The sequence below is a fragment of the Bufo bufo genome, chromosome 4 (genome assembly GCF_905171765.1).
Source record: "Bufo bufo chromosome 4, aBufBuf1.1, whole genome shotgun sequence".
Classification (NCBI taxonomy): Eukaryota; Metazoa; Chordata; class Amphibia; order Anura; family Bufonidae; genus Bufo; species Bufo bufo.
Genome location: NC_053392.1, coordinates 256,395,397 through 256,417,121, shown reverse-complemented (window position 1 = coordinate 256,417,121; position 21,725 = coordinate 256,395,397). Strand labels below are relative to the sequence as shown.

The 21,725-nt window shown below is 40.0% G+C and overlaps 1 protein-coding gene across 1 annotated transcript in view; it reads right to left on the bottom strand.

Annotated features, from left to right (window-relative positions):
- Positions 1-21,725, bottom strand: part of DLGAP2 (DLG associated protein 2) — a 166,082-nt gene that overhangs the window by 97,318 nt on the left and 47,039 nt on the right. The window contains exon 4 of the mRNA XM_040426807.1: positions 18,707-18,926. Coding sequence (XP_040282741.1) covers positions 18,707-18,926 — 220 coding nt within the window. The remainder of the gene's footprint in view (positions 1-18,706; positions 18,927-21,725) is intronic.

Genomic DNA, 21,725 nt, shown 5'->3' with positions numbered 1-21,725 from the left:
TCTTCTTTGAGAGGACCATCCATCCATTTGTTGCTGTAATTTGTTTGGCTGCCAGTGATTTCTAGTTTGTTTTATCAAAACCTGGAAATAAAATGGATTTTAGTTTAGGTCGAGGTTTGGTTTAGGTCAAGGCCCTGTCAAAGAATTTATTTTCATCACACATACACTTATCTAATATGGTTATTGGAGGGTGCACTACATGAGTCTTTGAATTGTCTCTACATTTTTGTCTACACAATAAAATACTATGCAAATAGTGTGGCACTTAAACATTCGTAAACCCTTCAGAATTTTCTATATTTCTACATAAATTTCACCCAAAACTACATCAGATTTTCACAAAAGTCCTAAAAGTAGATAAAGATAACCAAATTAAAGAAATTAGTCAAAAATATTAGATGTGGTATTTATTGAGAAAATTATCCAATAGCACATGTCTGTGAGTGGCAAAATTATGTGAACCTTTGCTTTCAGTATCTGGTGTGACTCCCTTGTGCAGCAATAAATGCAAATAAACATTTGTGATAATTGTTGATTAGTCCTGCACATCAGTTTGGAGGAAATGTAGCACATGTTGGTGGGTTTCCTCCCAAGAACTGTTCGCTTCAGATCCTTCCACAATATTTCTATTGGACTTTGACATTTATTCTTCTTTAACCATTCTTTGGTAGAATGACTTGTGTGCTTACGGTCAATGTCTTACAGCATGATCCATGTTCTCTTGTAATTCAGCTTTTCCTTTAGAGTTTGTTAGCATAATTCATCAATGATAAGGAGCTGTCCTGGCCCAGATGCAGCAGACAGGCCCAAACCACGTTACTACCACCACCACATCACCATGTTTCACAGATGGGATGAGGTTTTTATGCTGGAATGCAGTGTCTCCCTTTCTCCAAATATAACACTTCTCATTTAAACCAAAAAGTTCTATTTTGGTCTCATCTATCCACAAAACATTTTTCCAATAACCTTCTGGCTTGTCCAGGTGATTTTTAGCAAGGTGCAGATGGACAGCAGTGCCCTTTATGGAACGCAGCAGCTTTCTCTTTGGAATCCTGGCCTGCACACCATTATTGTCGTCCTTACAGCGTCCTCTTGATCGTGGACTCATGAACATTAGCTAATATGAGAAAAACCTTTAGTTGCTTAGAGGATATCTTGGACTACTTTGTGATCTACAGTACAAACTCTTTAGAGATGGTTTTGTAACATTTTCCAGCCTGATGAACATCAACAACTCTTTTTCTGAGGTCCTCAGAAATCTCCTTTGTTCGTCCGATTTTTATCTTCTTTTAGGAGTAATGTGAAAATCTGGTGTAGTTTTTAGGTCAGATTTATGCAGAAATACAGAAAATTCTGAAGGATTCACACACTTTCAAACACCATTGTATATGTGTGCAATGCGTGGTGGTGTGGCATGCTGCCAACTGACATTATTATCACTAATAACAGCATTTTTGTTAATTATACTAATAAAAACAGCATGGATAATAATACTTACCATGTACTTCCCATGCATACAAATGATAACTAGTTACTTGTCGATACTAAAGATACTGTAATATACTAAATTATGAATGTTGTAATCTCAAGCACATGCTACCTTAAACATGATTGCTATCTTCCTAAAGGAGCACCACCCTTGTCCAAGGGTTCTGTATGATATTGCAGCTCGGCTCCGTTGGAGTCAATGGAGCAGAGCTGCATTACCACACACAACAGATGAACAGTTGTTGTGCGTTTTTTGGAAGAAAGAAACCATGACTGTCTAATTCTGAACAACCTTTAAGGACGTATACTGTTTTAATCATTTGATTTAATCTTTTTTTTTCCTCTGTATTTAATAAAAATACTTTGCAAAAATTATTTTGCTGCAACAGATAAACACTGCTATGAGCTAATATTATATATATATATATATATATATATATGGTATATATAGACTTTTACCTTCTAGTGCGAATACCAGTAGCTCTAATTACTGTACATTCCTTGAAGCGAGCCAGACTTTAGGTATCTATGTTGTTCAGTAGAAGAGCACAAAAAAAAATCACTCGCTCAGGCTCTAGGAACAGCAATCTCTTCCATCATAGTGATCCTGTAGCTATTACAGTCTATCACTTTGTGCAAGGTGGTTTTGTCCTCAAGATTCTTGGAACAAATTCAAGAGGTACATCGGTAGTGTTATCGGAAGCATAACTCCATTATCCTTTCAGGCACAAGAATGTTTGGGTCATTCAATAGTCGATGAACTATCTATTACCTAAACTCTGTACAATAACATTTCTTATTTTCTTCCTGGCTCTGATGGGCAGGCTTTAGCGCTGCCCCAGCCGTATTACTGGCCAAGGCAACGTTAACCGCCTCCGGACCGCCTAACGCAGGATCGCGTTCCGGAGGCGGCAGCCCTGCGCAGAGTCACGCATATATGCGTCATCTCGCGAGACGCAAGATTTCCTGTGAACGCGTGCACACAGGCGCGCGCGTTCACAGGATCGGAAGGTAAGCGAGTGGATCTCCAGCCTGCCAGCGGCGATCGTTCGCTGGCAGGCTGGAGATGCGATTTTTTTAACCCCTAACAGGTATATTAGACGCTGTTTTGATAACAGCATCTAATATACCTGCTACCTGGTCCTCTGGTGGTCCCTTTTGTTTGGATCGACCACCAGAGGACACAGGTAGCTAAGTAAAGTAGCACCAAACACCACTACACTACACTACACCCCCCCTGTCACTTATTAACCCCTTATGAACCCCTGATCACCCCATATAGACTCCCTGATCACCCCCCTGTCATTGATCACCCCCCTGTCATTGATCATCCCCCTGTAAGGCTCCATTCAGATGTCCGTATGATTTTTACGGATCCACTGATACATGGATCGGATCCGCAAAACGCATACGGACGTCTGAATGGAGCCTTACAGGGGGGTGATCAATGACGGGGGTGATCACTCCATATAGACTCCCTGATCACCCCCTGTCATTGATCACCCCCCTGTCATTGATCACCCCCCTGTAAGGCTGCATTAAGATGTCCGTATGTTTTTTACGGATCCACGGATACATGGATCGGATCCTCAAAACACATACAGGCGTCTGAATGGAGCCTTATAGGGGGGTGATCAATGACAGAGGGGTGATCACCCCATATAGACTCCCTGATCACCCCCCTGTCATTGATCACCCCCCTGTAAGGCTGCATTCAGATGTCCGTATGATTTTTACGGATCCACTGATACATGGATCGGATCCGCAAAACACATACGGACATCTGAATGGAGCCTTATAGGGGGGTGATCAATGACAGAGGGGTGATCACCCCATATAGACTCCCTGATCACCCCCCTGTCATTGATCACCCCCCCGTCATTGATCACCCCCCTGTAAGGCTGCATTCAGATGTCCGTATGATTTTTACGGCTCCACTGATACATGGATCGGATCCGCAAAACACATACGGACAACTGAATGGAGCCTTATAGGGGGGTTATCAATGACAGAGGGGTGATCACCCCATATAGACTTCCTGATCACCCCCCTGTCATTAATCACCCTCCTGTCATTGATCACCCCCCTGTAAGGCTGCATTCAGATGTCCGTATGATTTTTACGGATCCACTGATACATGGATCGGATCCGCAAAACACATACGGACATCTGAATGGAGCTAATAGGGGGGTGATCAATGACAGAGGGGTGATCACCCCATATAGACTCCCTGATCACCCCCCTGTCATTGATCACCCTACTGTCATTGATCACCCCCCTGTAAGGCTGCATTCAGATGTCCGTATGATTTTTACGGATCCACTGATACATGGATCGGATCCGCAAAACACATACGGACATCTGAATGGAGCCTTACAGGGGGGTGATCAATGACAGGGGGGTGATCACCCCATATAGACTCCCTGATCACCCCCCTGTCATTGATCACCCCCCTGTCATTGATCACCCCCCTGTAAGGCTCCATTCAGACATTTTTTTGGCCCAAGTTAGCGGAATTTTTTTTTTTCTTTCTTACAAAGTCTCATATTCCACTAACTTGTGTCAAAAAATAAAATCTCACATGAACTCACCATACCCCTCACGGAATCCAAATGCGTAAAAATTTTTAGACATTTATATTCCAGACTTCTTCTCACGCTTTAGGGCCCCTAGAATGCCAGGGCAGTATAAATACCCCACATGTGACCCCATTTCGGAAAGAAGACACCCCAAGGTATTCGCTGAGGGGCATATTGAGTCCATGAAAGATTGAAATTTTTGTCCCAAGTTAGCGGAAAGGGAGACTTTGTGAGAAAAAAAAAATAAAAAATCAATTTCTGCTAACTTGTGCCAAAAAAAAAAAGATTCTATGAACTCGCCATGCCCCTCATTGAATACCTTGGGGTGTCTTCTTTCCAAAATGGGGTTACATGTGGGGTATTTATACTGCCCTGGCTTTTTAGGGGCCCTAAAGCGTGAGAAGAAGTCTGGGATCCAAAATGTCTAAAAATGCCCTCATAAAAGGAATGTGGGCCCCTTTGCACACCTAGGCTGCAAAAAAGTGTCACACATCTGGTATCGCCGTACTCAGGAGAAGTTGGGCAATGTGTTTTGGGGTGTCATTTTACATATACCCATGCTGGGTGAGAGAAATATCTTGGTCAAATGCCAACTTTGTATAAAAAATGGGAAAAGTTGTCTTTTGCCGAGATATTTCTCTCACCCAGCATGAGTATATGTAAAAAGACATCCCAAAACACATTGTCCAACTTCTCCTGAATACGGCGATACCACATGTGTGACACTTTTTTGCAGCCTAGGTGGGCAAAGGGGCCCACATTCCAAAGAGCACCTTTCGGATTTCACAGGTCATTTACCTACTTACCACACATTAGGGCCCCTAGAATGCCAGGGCAGTATAACTACCCCACAAGTGACCCCATTTTGGAAAGAAGACACCCCAAGGTATTCCGTGAGGGGCATGGCGAGTTCCTAGAATTTTTTATTTTTTGTCACAAGTTAGCGGAAAATGATGATTTTTTATTTTTTTTTCCTTACAAAGTCTCATATTCCACTAACTTGTGACAAAAAATAAAAAACTTCCATGAACTCACTATGCCCATCACGAAATACCTTGGGGTGTCTTCTTTCCAAAATGGGGTCACTTGTGGGGTAGTTATACTGCCCTGGCATTTTAGGGGCCGAATGCGTGAGAAGTGGTTTGAAATCAAAATCTGTAAAAATTGGCCGGTGAAATCCGAAAGGTGCTCTTTGGAATGTGGGCCCCTTTGCCCACCTAGGCTGCAAAAAAGTGTCACACATCTGGTATCCCTGTACTCAGGAGAAGTTGGGCAATGTGTTTTGGGGTGTCTTTTTACATATACCCATGCTGGGTGAGAGAAATATCTTGGCAAAAGACAACTTTTCCCATTTTTTTATACAAAGTTGGCATTTGACCGAGATATTTATCTCACCCAGCATGGTTATATGTAAAATGACACCCCAAAACACATTGCCCAACTTCTCCTGAGTACGGGGATACCAGATGTGTGACACTTTTTGCAGCCTAGGTGGGCAAAGGGGCCCACATTTTAAAGAGCACCTTTCGGATTTCACCGGCCATTTTTTACAGATTTTGATTTCAAACCACTTCTCACGCATTCGGCCCCTAAAATGCCAGGGCAGTATAACTACCCCACAAGTGACCCCATTTTGGAAAGAAGACACCCCAAGGTATTTCGTGATGGGCATAGTGAGTTCATGGAAGTTTTTATTTTTTGTCACAAGTTAGTGGAATATGAGACTTTGTAAGAAAAAAATAAAAAAGAAAAAAATCATCATTTTCTGCTAACTTGTGACAAAAAATAAAAAATTCTAGGAACTCGCCATGCCTCTCACAGAATACCTTGGGGTGTCTTCTTTCCAAAATGGGGTCACTTGTGGGGTAGTTATACTGCCCTGGCATTCTAGTGGCCCAAATGTGTGGTAAGTAGTTTGAAATCAAAATCTGCAAAAAATGGCCGGTGAAATCCGAAAGGTGCTCTTTGGAATGTGGGCCCCTTTGCCCACCTAGGCTGCAAAAAAGTGTCACACATGTGGTATCGCCGTACTCAGGAGAAGTTGGGGAATGTGTTTTGGGGTGTCATTTTACATATACCCATGCTGGGTGAGAGAAATATCTTGGCAAAAGACAACTTTTCCCATTTTTTTTATACAAAGTTGGCATTTGACTAAGATATTTATCTCACCCAGCATGGGTATATGTAAAATGACACCCCAAAACACATTGCCCAACGGAGATACCACATGTGTGACACTTTTTTGCAGCCTAGGTGGGCAAAGGGGCCCACATTCCAAAGAGCACCTTTCGGATTTCACCGGCCATTTTTTACAGATTTTGATTTCAAACTACTTACCACACATTTGGGCCCCTAGAATGCCAGGGCAGTATAACTACCCCACAAGTGACCCCATTTTGGAAAGAAGACACCCCAAGGTATTAGCTGATGGGCATAGTGAGTTCATAGAAGTTTTTATTTTTTGTCACAAGTTAGTGGAATATGAGACTTTGTAAGAAAAAAAATAAAAATCATTATTTTCCGCTAACTTGTGACAAAAAGTTCTATGAACTCACTATGCCCATCAGCGAATACCTTAGGGTGTCTACTTTCCGAAATGGGGTCATTTGTTGGGTGTTTGTACTGTCTGGCCATTGTAGAACCTCAGGAAACATGACAGGTGCTCAGAAAGTCAGAGCTGCTTCAAAAAGCGGAAATTCACATTTTTGTACCATAGTTTGTAAACGCTATAACTTTTACCCAAACCATTTTTTTTTTTACCCCAAATTTTTTTTTTATCAAAGACATGTAGAACAATAAATTTAGAGAAAAATTTATATATGGATCTCAGTTTTTTTGCAAGATTTTACAACTGAAAGTGAAAAATGTCATTTTTTTGCAAAAAAATCGTTAAATTTCGATTAATAACAAAAAAAGTAAAAATGTCAGCAGCAATGAAATACCACCAAATGAAAGCTCTATTAGTGAGAAGAAAAGGAGGTAAAATTCATTTGGGTGGTAAGTTCCATGACCGAGTAATAAACGGTGAAAATACTGTAGGTCAGAAGTGTAAAAAGTGGCCTGGTCATTAAGGGTGTTTAAGCTATGGGGGCTGAGGTGGGAAAGCCCGCCCATCCGTGCCGGTGACGTCACCAGGCTCCCTGAGCAGCCGGAAGAGACCCGGTACCTCACCAAGTATAAGAAAACAGTCACTTCCGGCTAAGAATTTCCTATATGAAAACAGAGCAAAGGTAGGACATGCCTGTACAGTATGTAATATGTATGTCACTCTAGTACTATTACACCAATGTTCCCAATCCCGGACAACCCCTTTAAAGGGTTTCTACCATCAGATTTTGTGATATGTAGCTGACTAACACTAGCGATGTGCTAGTGTCAGCAGTACATAACAGTGTTCTTTTTTCACTTCTGTCTGCGGCCGTTCAACTGAAAAACGTACTTTTATCAATATGCTAATGAGCCTCGAGGTGCTATGTGGGCGTCAATTCAGCACCTAGAGGCTCCGTCTACTGACCATTTATGCCGCCCATGTCGTTCTTCTAGCCCTCCCCGCTCCTCTTGACTGACATCCGATTTCCCTGCATCTCAGTCTAAATCCCGCTCCTGCGCCGTCCGCTTCTGTATCCAGCGACGAATGTAACCACTCCAGCTTCTCCTCCGTGATGCCGGGCGTCTTCTCTTCCAGGGAGCACTGTAACGTGGTCGGCACAGGCGCAGTGAGGAAGCCTGCACCAGGAGCGCGTCCGGCAGGTGCGGGATTTAGACTGAGATGCGGGGAAATCGGATGTCAGTCAAGAGGAGCAGGGCGGACTGGAAGAACGACATGGGCGGCATAAATAGTCAGTAGACGGAGCATCTAGGTGCTGAATCGAAGCCCACATAGCACCTAGAGGCTCATTAGCATATTGATAAAAGTACATTTTTTAGTTGAACGGCCGCAGACAGAAGTGAAAAAGAACACTGTTATGTACTGCTGACACTAGCACATCGCTAGTGTCAGTCAGCTACATATCACAAAATCTGATGGTAGAAACCCTTTAAGTAAACTGTATTTTGAGCAGCAGGAAAGGTCTCAAATTCTGAAACAGGCCTGCAGCAGATTGTACTTCTGTCCAGTTCTGGATTATTGGAGTTTCACCAGTATAACTATCTCTCTCATACTAGGATAACACTACAGTTTCATTTTGGCAAGAATCCTTTGGCTCTAATAGAATCTAAAAAGCATAAATATGTTTTATATAGGGATTAGCAAATGTCTTGAAATTCGTTTTGGGGCTGATTTTAACCCCTTTTACCCCGGGCCAGTTTTCACCTTCCTGCCCAGGCCATTTTTTGCAAATCTGACATGTGTCACTTTATGTGGTAATAACTTTGAAACGCTTTTATTCATCCAAGCCATTCTGAGACTGTTTTCTCGTGACACATTGTACTTCATGACAGTCATAAATTTGAGTCTATATATTTCACCTTTATTTATGAAAAAATCCCAAATTTACAAAAAATTAGGAAAAATTAGCAATTATTTAAATTTTAATTTATCTGCTTTTAAAACAGAAAGTGATACCTCATAAAATATTTATTACTTAACATTCCCTATATGTCTACTTTATGTTTGCATCATTTTGTAAATGTCATTTTATTTTTTGGCGACGTTAGAAGGCTTAGAATTTTAGAAGCAATTCTTAAAATGTTTAAGAAAAGTCACTTTGTGGGGCTTACATAGTTGAAACCCCCCATAAATAACCCCATTGTAGAAACTACACCCTTTTAGTTACTCAAACCTGATTTCACAAACTTTGTTAACCCTTTAGGTGTTCCACAAGAATTAAAGAAAAATGGAGATGAAATTTCAAAATTTCACTTTTTTGGCAGATTTTCCATTTTAATCAATTTTTTTCTTTAACACATCTAGGGTTAACAGCCAAACAAAACTCAACATTTATTACCCTGATTCTGTGGTTAACAGAAACACCCCACATGTGGTCGTAAACTGATGTAAGGGCACACGGCAGGGCGCAGAAGGAAAGGACTGCCGTATGTTTTTTGGAAGGCAGATTTTGCTGGACTGGTTTTTAGATACCATGTCCCATTTGAAGCCCCCCTGATGCACCCCTACAGTACAAAATCCACAAAGTGACCCCATTTTGGAAACTAGGGGAAAAGGTGACAGTTTTATTGGTACTATTTTGGGGTACATATGATTTTTAATCGCTCTATATTGTGTTTTTTGTGAGGCAAGGTAACCAAAAAATTGCTGTTTTGGCACTGTTTTTTTTTTTTACAACGTTCATCTGACAGGTTAGATCATGTGCTATTTTTATAGAGCAGGTTGTTATGGACACGGTGATATCAAATGTGTCTACTTTCTTTGTTTGTTTCAGTTTTACATAATAAAGAATTTTTTAAAAAAATATATTTTTTTGTGTCTCCATTTTCTGAACGCCACATTTATTTTATTTTTCTGCCAATCGTCTTGTGCAGGGGCTCATTTTTTGCAGAAAGAGTTGACGTTTTTATTGGTACCATTTTTGGGTACATATAATTTTTTGATCATTCATTATTACACTTTTTGAGGCAAGGTGACCAAAAAAATTGGCACAGTTTTTATTTATTTTTACAGTGTACAACTGAGTTGTAGTTGAGTTGGTTAGGCCATGTGACATTTTTATACAGCAGGTCGTTACGGACGTGGCAATACCTAATATGGATTATTTTTCTTATTTATTTAAGTTTTACACAATAATAGCATTTTTGAAACAAACAAAATTATGTTTTAATGTCTCCATAGTCTGAGAACCATAGCTTTTTTATTTTTTGACCGATTGTCTTAGTTAGAGGCTCATCTTTTGCGGGATGAGATGATGGTTTAATTGGTTCTATTTTGGGGGGCATACGCCTTTTTGATCGCTTGCTGTTGCACTTTAAATGATGTTAGATGACAAAAAATTGCTTTTTTGGCACTGTTTTTATTTTAATTTTTTTACTGTGTTCACCTGAAGAGTTAGGTCATGTGATATTTTTATAGAGCAGGTTTTTACGGACACGGCGATATCTAACATATCTACTTTTTTAAATTTATTTCACTTTAACACAATAATAGCATTTTTGAAGCAAAAAAAAAAAAGATGTTTTAGTGTCTCCATGTTCTGAGAGCTATAGTTTTTTTTATTTTTTGGGGCAATTGTCTTATATGGGGTCTCATTTTTTGCGGGATGAGGTGATGGTTTTATTTACCATTTTAGGGAGCATACGCCTTTTTGATCGCTTGGTGTTGCACTTTTTGTGATGTAAGATGACAAAAATGCCTTTTTTTAAAACACATTTTTTATTTTATTTATTTTTTACGGTGTTTATTGGACGGGGTTGATCATGTGATATATTTATATAGCCCGCCGTTACAGACGCGGCAATACCTAATATATGTGTGTTTTCTTTTTTTTTCTTCTTTTTTTTATATAAAATCAGGGGAAAGGGGCTTTTTTTACTTGAAATTTTTTTTATTTATTAAAAACTCTTTTTTTTACTTTATTTTTTAAACTTTATTTTTGTCCCACTCTGGGACTTTACTTTTGGTGGTCTGATCCCCTCTGCAACGCATTACAATACATCTACAGTTGCAAGAAAAAGTATGTGAACCCTTTGGAATGATATGGATTTCTGCACAAATTGGTCATAAAATGTGATCTGATCTTCATCTAAGTCACAACAATAGACAATCTCAGTCTGCTTAAACTAATAACACAAAAAGAATTAAATGTTACCATGTTTTTATTGAACACACCATGTAAACATTCACAGTGCAGGTGGGAAAAGTATGTGAACCCCTAGACTAATGACATCTCCAAGAGCTAATTGGAGTGAGGTGTCAGCCAACTGGAGTCCAATCAATGAGATGAGATTGGAGGTATTGGTTACAGCTGTCCTATAAAAAACACACACCAGTTCTGGGTTTGCTTTTCACAAGAAGCATTGCCTGATGTTAATGATGCCTCGCACAAAAGAGTTCTCAGAAAACCTACGATAAGAATTGTTGACTTGCATAAAGCTGGAAAGGGTTATAAAAGTATCTCCAAAAGCCTTGCTGTTCATCAGTCCACGGTAAGACAAATTGTCTATAAATGGAGAAAGTTCAGCACTGTTGCTACTCTCCCTAGGAGTGGCCGTCCTGTAAAGATGACTGCAAGAGCACAGAGCAGACTGCTCAATGAGGTGAAGAAGAATCCTAGAGTGTCAGCTAAAGTCTCTGGCATATGCTAACATCCCTGTTAGTGAATCTATGATACGTAAAACACTAAACAAGAATGGATTTCATGGGAGGATACCAAAGAGGAAGCCACTGCTGTCCAAAAAAAACATTGCTGTACGTTTACAGTTTGCACAAGAGCACCTGGATGTTTCACAGCAGTACTGGCAAAATATTCTGTGGACAGATGAAACCAAAGTTGAGTTGTTTGGAAGAAACTCACAACACTATGTGTGGAGAAAAAGAGGCACAGCACACCAACATCAAAACCTCATCCAACTGTGAAGTATGGTGGTGGGGGCATCATGGTTTGGGGCTGCTTTGCTGCATCAGGGCCTGGACGGATTGCTATCATCGAAGGAAAAATTAATTCCCAAGTTTATCAAGACATTTTGCAGGAGAACTTAAGGCCATCTGTCCACCAGCTGAAGCTCAACAGAAGATGGGTGTTGCAACAGGACAACGACCCAAAGCATAGAAGTAAATCAACAACAGAATGGCTTAAACAGAAGAAAATACGCCTTCTGGAGTGGCCCAGTCAGAGTCCTGACCTCAACCCGATTTAGATGCTGTGGCATGACCTCAAGAAAGCGATTCACACCAGACATCCCAAGAATATTGCTGAACTGAAATAGTTCTGTAAACAGGAATGGTCAAGAATTACTCCTGACCGTTGTGCACGTCTGATCTGCAACTACAGGAAACGTTTGGTTGAAGTTATTGCTGCCAAAGGAGGTTCAACCAGTTATTAAATCCAAGGGTTCACATACTTATTCCACCTGCACTGTGAATGTTTACATGGTGTGTTCAATAAAAACAATGTAACATTTAATTCTTTGTGTGTTATTAGTTTAAGCAGACTGTGATTGTCTATTGTTGTGACTTAGATGAAGATCAGATCACATTTTATGACCAATTTGTGCAGAAATCCATATCATTCCAAAGGGTTCACATACTTTTTCTTGCAACTGTATATTGTAATGCATTGCCTGTTAGTGTATTACACAGAGTAATACCCTAACAGGTTGCCTAGGAGAGCCAGCCTGAGGCTGAATCTCCTGGGCACCTGTAGAAGTCAGGTCCCGATGTCGTGCAAGGCATTGGGCAGCCTCTGCATGGCATCGGGCTGCCTTCTCATCCATCAGGTCCCCGCCACAGCAACGCGGGGACCCGATGGGCTCCCTTACCTACCGCAAATACATTCTATGCCGCGTTCAGCGCTGATTACGCCATAGAAGGGGTTAATCCGCCGTCATCAGCTTGTACAGCGATGCCGGCAGATACAGTAGAGGCCCGTCTATCAGTGACTGCCTGGCCCCTGCAGTGATCAGGTGAGCACCTCTCCGGTGCCCGCCCAATCACCATGACATAATAGTATGTAAAAATGCAAGAAACGCACCTGCCGCCATGATGTACGTCTACGTCATATGTCAGGAAGGGGTTAATTAATTCAATTTGGGTTAATGAATTCAATTCAAATGTGCTCTAACTGGCCTGACAATTGCTGTATGACCCTCGGAAGTCTCATAGGCCTCATATTATTTTCTCATCTTTCTCTCTTTTCGTTGTTTCTTTCTCTCTCCTCCCTTTCAAGCTCCTTATCGCAAAGACAGAATTATTAATTAATAGCAGAGTGACACTGACATACATAGCTATGGGTAAATGTATGGTTAATGGTGTTAAAATACAGCCTGTTTAAAAATGTATTGTGCTGTTGGATTTATGCTTTTAAAAAAAAAAAAAAGAATCCTACTCAATTTTCTACAAAAAATTTCCAAAAATTGTTCCTTATTGGTGGCAGATGCCTGCCTGTGTTTCAACATACAGTGTGGTATATCATAAAAAAAACTGGCTTTCTCTGAACAAGTGGTCCAAAAATTATGCCTTAAAGGGGCCACACGCCTGCCTGTGTTTATACACACATGGTAGTATTAGAAGAACCTGTAGAAAAATTGTTAAAGGCTTTTGAGTGCAACCAAAATATACAGTAGATTGTTGTTGACACAATAAAATACTGCAAATAATATTCACTTATAAATGGTAGAAAAACTGCAGCAAATTTTTGGAAAGAAAAAGGCGAAATTTCTCAGGGTATGCACATTAAAATATATGCTGCTGGTGATGCTGGGAAATATGCCTAAAAACACTTATGGACTATAGAGGCTTTGCAACAGGTTTTTGGACAAAAAAGTCTGACTCATGCAGAGAAAAAAAAAAAAGAGTACTGTCTTTTTAAATGATAAATTCTATAATAAATTCTCCCCTATAAGTCAACATGTAAATATGAAAAAAATATAACCTAAACCTCATGAGAAAAGCCCCCTAATCTATACAGGAGACCAAATATAATGATCTGATACTTAGGGGAACAACATGCATTACATTACTATAAATTTTCTGTGTAAACATTGTCCGAGTATAATAAAATCAAAATTATATCTTCCATAGTACCCCTAAAGGTAGAAAGTACAATATATGCATTTGAAGAGTGGTCCTAGGCAGTCAAAGGGGCAAAGCTTAAATGTCCTGAATTTTAATTTTTACATGTTGATAAGTATAATGCAATAGTTTCTTCTTTTTAAATTAAATCATGATTCGCTCCATGAATGTCCCTTCTCATTTGGTCAAATTATATGGGTTGTCTGCCCCTTGAAATTTTTACCAAAAACATAGGATGCTATAAAATAAAATGGATACAGTCCTTGTATCTTGGCCTCCAGCAGTGCTGTTTCGACATGGAAGAGTGACCACTGCAGGCATCTCAATCACATGTTTTCCCTAAGCCCAACAGTTTTTCCACTGCAGGAGTGGTCTATCGTGCTACACATTCAGGAAACATATATCACTTGTACCAAATTCAAAAACATCCATTGGGTGATGTTGGGTAATTGATACTTTTGTCAAATACAGTATTCTGTCATTTTTGAAGAGCAAAAATGGCACTCTCCTTGTATTTAAAGGGCACCTGTCAGCAGATTTGTAGCTATAAAACTGTCTGACCTGTTGTATGTGCACTTGGCAGCTGAAGGCATCCGTGTTGGTCCTATGTTCATATGTGTCCGCATTGCTGAGAAAAATAATGTTTATTTTGATATATGCAAATGAGCATCTAGGAGCAACGGGGGCGTTGCTGTTACACCTAGAGGCTCTAGTCTCTCTGCACTTGCTGCGTCCTCTCCAGAGGGAGCTAAGCCTCTAGGTGTAATGGCAACGCCCCAATTGCTCCTAGAGACTCATTTGCATATAGTAAAACATAATTTTTCTCAGCAATGCGGATACATAGGAACAGGATCCAACACAGATGTCGTCAGATGCCAAGTGCACATGTAACAGGTCAGCCAGTGTCATAGGTACAAATCTGCTGACAGATGCTCTTTGACCATTTAATATGTTACCCACATTCGAATATTAGTTAGATAGAATCATTTACTTAATAATTTTCTATTACACAAAGAACACACAAAAGCAGCTCATTGTACCAAGTAAGTACCAGTAAAGCTTTCCTAATCAATTCCCGACGGCATCCATCGATTGTGGTTGAGTGCTTTTGATTTAATTACTATAGTACTTCTTGAAGGAATGGTGCAAGGACTGATCTTTTCCCCCATAAATATTGTCAAGGAGAACATGAAATCCTTCTCTAACACAAAAGGAACTCATGAGTAAGTACAGAGAACTCATGATATATCAAAACATAAAGTCAAAATTACAGTAACATGCAGAACAAAATTCAGTTTGCGCATCCATACAGAATGCTGATTGTTACTGATTGTGAGTATAAGGCCTCATGCACACGAACGTTGTTCTGGTCCGCATCCGAGCTGTAGTTTTTTGTAGTCCGTTTTGCGGACAAGAATAGGCAGTTATATTAATCCGTGTTTTGCCGATCCGCAATTTGCGGACCGCAAAACACACAACGGTCGTGTGCATGTAGCCTAAAACTGTATGTATGAGACCTTACGTTAATCAGCAATTTTTTTCTCTAAATCTAGGTTCACACGTGCAGCTTTTGATGCAGGTTCATTTTTTATAGTGCATTAAAAGCTGCATGTGTGAGTCTAGCTTCTGACCACATACAGAGGTCTGTAAATACACTATGATTTTAGCACTCATATTACAGCCACAATATCCAGATGCCCTGCTAGAATGTGCTCATTCTACAGACATCCGAAAGTGGACTTAGGATACACTTTTATATTTCCATGAATTTGATGCAGATTTCCCATGCAAATTCGCAAGAATATACAGTTGTAAAACCTGCAGATTTTTTTTTTTTTTTTTTTACGAATTTCCCCTGAATTTCACCCTATACATTGCAAATTTCCAAATTCGCAGCATGCATGGAAAAGGTAAGCAAAGTGTAGAAGAGATTTTTAGAATTGCATCTATTTAGCTGAAACTGTATTTCGCTGTGGATTTACCACATACAAATATACTCAGCAGATACACACATAATATGCAATGTGTGCCCGAAGCCTTAGGCTGCATTCACATTAGGCCCTCATTTATCAAAATTATCTAACATTAAGGCTACATGCACACGACCGTGTTTTGCGGTGCGCAAAAAAAAAAAGTATGACATCCATATGCCATCCGTTTTTTTTTGCGGATCCATTGCAACAATGCTTAAAACTGACAAGAATAGTACATGTTCTATTTTTTTTGCGGGGCTACGGAACGGACATACTGATGCGGACAGCACACGGACCCTTTGAAATAAATAGGTCCACATCCTATCCGCCAAAAAAAAACGAACAGACACGGAAACAAACAATGTTCGTGTGCATGTAGCCTAAAACTGGTCTTATTACCCCTAGCAACCAATCACAGTGCAGAATTCATTTTTCCAAAGCAGTTAAAAGGGGTTGACCGGTCTCATGCCTCTGGTGGGGGTCCAGCACCCTCACTGGTCAGCTGTTTGAAGAGGCCACAATGAGTGTAGCAGTGATGCAGAGTAATTACAGCTTCCTCTCCCACTGAACTGCAGTCCTCGCAGGAGTGCTGTGGCCTTGTCAAACAGCTGACCGGTGGGAGTCGAATCTCCACCGAGCTCATATTGATGACCAATACTGAGGATAAGTCATCAATATCATGAGACCGGGCAAACCCTTTAGGAAATGGATTGGTTATTATGAGTAACACATTAGACAGTTTTGATCATAAGGGCCATTTATTGTGCTTAGGTCATGATTTTGTGGATTTTTTTCAGACATTTTTTTAATATCACACACAGCAGTCTCATCAGTAAAGCCAGCAAGCGCTACTACAGTTTGAGGTGGACCACACACTATAGTGTAAATATCCAGGTACACTTATCTTACTTAATACAAAGAAAAAAGCATATTTGGCAGCTATCATCTGTTCTCTGCAAATACTGTCATTGTAACGGCAAAAACTGCCCAATCCATTTGCACTCAGACAAAATTATGTTCTAACTATCTGTGTAGTGGGCAATGGACTTGACAAGCGTTCTCTGGTGCTTGGGAGATCAGCCCAACCTTTTAGTCAAAATACTAACTGAAAGCAATACCTTAGTCTATTAGAACTGCTAAAAGATCTTAACTGTCTCCATTCCATGAACTGCTCAATGCCATCTTTCCCTGTATCTATATTTATTCTATGTTAAGAAGACATGTTAGTGAGGTGTTTTCTTCTTTCACAGTACATTGTTATAAAAAGTATAAAACTTCTAATTGATTGTCCATATAAGACCCCCTAAATATAGTGATATAAGACAGTATCTTTATCATAAGGAATATCAGAGTCTATTCACACTGCATTTCCATTGTACATTAGAAGTATATATCAGTGCAGGTATACATTAAGTGAAGGATTAAAGGGGTTGTCCCAGACAGCACCAGCAGGTGGTCGAAGCAGATGGAAACATGGCATGCAATGTATTCGGCCATCTGTACCACCTAGAAAGGATTTTATAGCTCTTCCCATAGTTGTGGCAACAGACAAACAATTTGTGAATGAGAAGTAACATCTTAGAGCAGTCTCTGAAGGTCCTCCCTACTTAGACATAAAAGGAAGGTCTGCCCCTTCACAAAACAAGCCATATAAAAGAGAGGGTTGTCAGAGAGTGGAGTAAGAGGTCCCAGAATGGACAACAAATGAATGAAATTATAGAGACATCTAAAAATCATAGAAGGTTGCTAGTTAACAAAGGTATGTCTGTAATAGCCGGACAGTGAGGTAAGAGTAGCCACAATAGCCGGATAGTGAGGTGGGGATAGCCACATGATTGTCAAGGGATCTCGTGGAGAAATTATCAATTGTACTTGAATCCCTTTTTAGAGGAACGGTGGTGTAAAAGAATAAGAACCAAGTTCCTGTGTTGGCCCTGTGATACAGCAAAAAGGTCAGTAAGCCCTACACTGCCTGCCAGATTAATGTTTATTGAGAAGACAGAAAGAAAGACAGTGGCACCTATGACTTCAAACAATATGGTTAGAGAACCTCTTGAAATATAGTTTTTTTGGGGGGATGCCTCTGTATGGAATACTACAGTAGACTGCACTGTGACATACAGCAGTAAAAAGGGTATACCAACATATAGGACCTGTAGCCCTGGAAAAAATAAAAGTGATCCCAATGTTGTTGGTAGGTCCAGATTGACAGAAAATAGGGCAACGCCGGTAGATTGGGCCAATACAAGTTGTCAGTCAGTAATACCATAGTGCAAAACAGAATACCATCCCAAAGAACCAAATACCACAGTGTAACACAAAATACCTTCCCCGGAAGTTGTCCCACTGTGGTGGCCATCAATTAGTTGCCCTGTTCTGTCCTCTTCCTCCTCCTCCAATTGTATCTAATATGGATATGGAGCAGGGGGCTTAGGAGGTGAGATGCAGGCCACAACACCAAGCCAGCCCTAACTTTAGCATACTGCCTGGACTTTCTCTAATAATGATCCCTATAGTTCCCCCAGTAGTATGTACCCAGCCAGCAGCAGTGAGGAGGGCTCAGGTGGCCCTCTTATGGCCAGTCTGCTCCTGTATAGGCCTTATAGATGAGTTATGTGCAAGGAGGAGTGTTAATGTAGATTAGGCTTTATCCCATGGAAACATAACTCTTAACAAGATCCAGTGAGCCCCCATAAAATTTTCAGTACTCTTAATGGGGCTGTCTGGTTTCATGACATTGATGACCTATCCTCAGATGTAGAATTCAAATTGGGGTCACAGGACCTTCATTTTTTGGTGATCTTTAAGGGTCCCTGTGGTCAGATGCCCGACGATCAGAGGCTTATAACCTGTCCTGTGGGTAGGTGATAAGAGTTCATTATTGGACATCTTTAATCCTCATCGTGTTATGGTCCAAATACAGTTGGCATATAAAATTGCACACAAGTTCTTAAATATTAACATTCTCAAATATTCTTTACCTGTTGTCGACCTGGCTGTGGAAGTGACATTGGAAGAGGTTATTACAGGAACACAATCATCATCCTGGGAATATCCAGCTTGAATTGCTCTCAGATAACTGTGACTTCTAGTTCGGAAGCATCCTGGGAGGTCTAAAGCGTCCATTGCATGAGAGTCAACTTCACTGAACACCGACTCACACACCGACTCATATTGCCCATTAATTTCTGTTTCACTCATCTGAAAGAAAAGAATACACAGAGTTGGTGCTGCAAATCATTGTGCAGAGCAGCCTGTCCAATTACAGCAGAAAACGTTGCTATATCAGAAGATGGTGATAAAATGTGCTCTAATTAAAGGAGCAGAATGGAAAAGTGAGAAAATGCGTTATCACTGTGGGAACAGCAGACTTTGCTGTAGTAGGTTTCTCCATACCATCAATGCTGATTAGAGTATGTGGATTTTCTTCCATTAAATGCTATTGTTATTTGTATTATTAAAATACATTTTAATTATTTGAAATGTAAATTCATATTTAGATGAAATCAGAAACAATTCTATTTTTCCACCTGTTTGGTTATAGAATGGTGTATTCAATACCTAGCAGGCAAATGACAAATGTACTATTATAACATATGGGACTGTGCTGTACAATGAATATATAACATTATAGAAACCTGACAGAAAGAAAAGCCATGGGATGCACTATTTGGCTTGCTGTCAGATGGTTCTCAGTAAGGTTACAAATTTAAAAGCTAAGGCCACCTTTGGGGAGAATTGTTATCACTGCATTTTATTTATTTTGTCTACAATTATTTTTCTAAGGGTTTTTATTAAACATTTTCAGCAGTTTTTCCTCTACAGCTTTCAGTTTTATTGCAACTACAGACGGTTGCTCTCTACCTCACACTGAATTTTTCAGGGAGCTATTCTGATGGCTTGATCTGTAGTCCTTATTTTTGAACCCCTGACAGTTCATATACACTCATTATAGCTAAAGTCTTATCAAACTGCAACAACTATAGCTTAACCCCTTCCCTGTCGAGGACATATATCATAAATCCTTACAGAGTGGCAATTCAATAGCCAAGTAAGTCCCAGGTACGTCCTTGTTATTGATGCCTGGATCTCCGGCTTTGAAACAGCTAGCTAAAGATTCAAGCTAGGTCTTGTTTTAAAGTTGACAATCTCAGCTTTAAAAGACAAGACTGAGGTTCTAGCCCTGATATATATAGTGAGTTGGAGCCCTTGCAAAAAAGTGCAAGTGAAAGCTGCATATACCTGCAGCTTTCATTTCCAAACCTATCTCTCTAACTCCCAATTTATCAGAGATAGAGCCTCAATCTTGCTCTTGTTTTAAGTCTGAACTTGCCAATTAATAGCTGTTACATAGCCAGGGAAATGACAGCAGAAAGCAGCCCTCCCACCCTTCCGATAACAATTATCACTAGAGATAAATATCTAATATGGAAAACTTTTTTCAGTCAGAGAAGAAATTATTTTCATTGACTATCGCCATAAACAATATTTTTCAATACATTTTTGAAAAAACAACAACATTCACTTTTCAGACAGGTGTTATACAGAGGCTTTTTTGTGCCCATATTTTGTATACAACACAAGGGCCTCCCACAATAAAAATCACCCATATTATACCTTTCTGAAAGCAGCTTTAGTTAATGCATTATACTAGGTTTAGGAATCTATGTTGTTTATTATGATTACAGTTTGTATAGAGAATGGAAATTATATACTACATAATTCCCAATACTTGCATGTAAATGTTGGTTGGTGCATTCTTGCAGTTTTTACAATCAACTGCAATCATCATGTTGTCTGCTTTCAGGAAATATACAGATTTTGCGGGGTCAGGGGTGCACTAAGTTTTCAAGGACTGTAATCACTGTGTTTTATAGGTTGCTACTCTTTTTAAATTTCCAGCTTAAAGAGGACCTTTCACTATTTAAAAACGAAAAACTAACTATATCAGTGGGCAGAGCGGCGCCCAGGGGTCCCCCTGCACTTACTAGTATGTCTGGGTGCCGCTCCGTTCGCCCGGTATAGGCTCCGGTGTCTGCAGCTCCCTCTGTTGTACTGGGCGGAGTTTTTTAGTCTCCCAGGCTATGAGCTGTGCGCTACGATTGGCCAGCGCTGCAGCAAGGGACAACCCTAATACAAAAACTCCGCCCAGTACAACAGAGGGAGCTGCAGACACCGGAGCCTACACCGGGCGAACGGAGCGGCGCCCAGACATACTAGTAAGTGCAGGGGGACCCCTGGGCGCCGCTCTGCTCACTGATATAGTTAGTTTTTCGTTTTTAAATAGTGAAAGGTCCTCTTTAAGCTGGAAATTTAAAAAGAGTAGCAACCTATAAAACACAGTGATTACAGTCCTTGACAAGTTAGTGCACCCCTGACCCCGCAAAATCTGTATATTTCCTGAAAGCAGACAACATGATGATTGCAGTTGATTGTAAAAACTGCAAGAATGCACCAACCAACATTTACATGCAAGTATTGGGAATTATGTAGTATATAATTTCCATTCTCTATACAAACTGTAATCATAATAAACAACATAGATTCCTAAACCTAGTATAATATAGTTAGTTTTTAGTTTTTAAACTAGTGAAAGGTCCTCTTTAAAACCAGATTTTCGGTCGTTCCAGTTCGGGTAATTTTATGAAGATATACGCATGTACATTTAGGCCTAATGTATGTATGATGTGTGCATCAACTCTGCACATGTTGAATGTTTATTGATGTGATGAGATGTGGTCCATATAACTTTCTGCTTAAATGACAGTTTTACTCATTAATATCAACTTTTATGATATTTTTATAAAAAATTACACTTTACAACAAAGTTGCATGAATGTGTCTGTGTGTATAAAGTGCTGACTGGCATTTTTGACAACGTGTCGGGTATCTTCTTTCAGAAAATATATGGGTATAGTGGATTATTTTAAATTTTGTAATTCAGGTTTACTTTGTACATGCACTCCTAGCAACAAAAGGGTTAAATGGGTGTTTACGAGC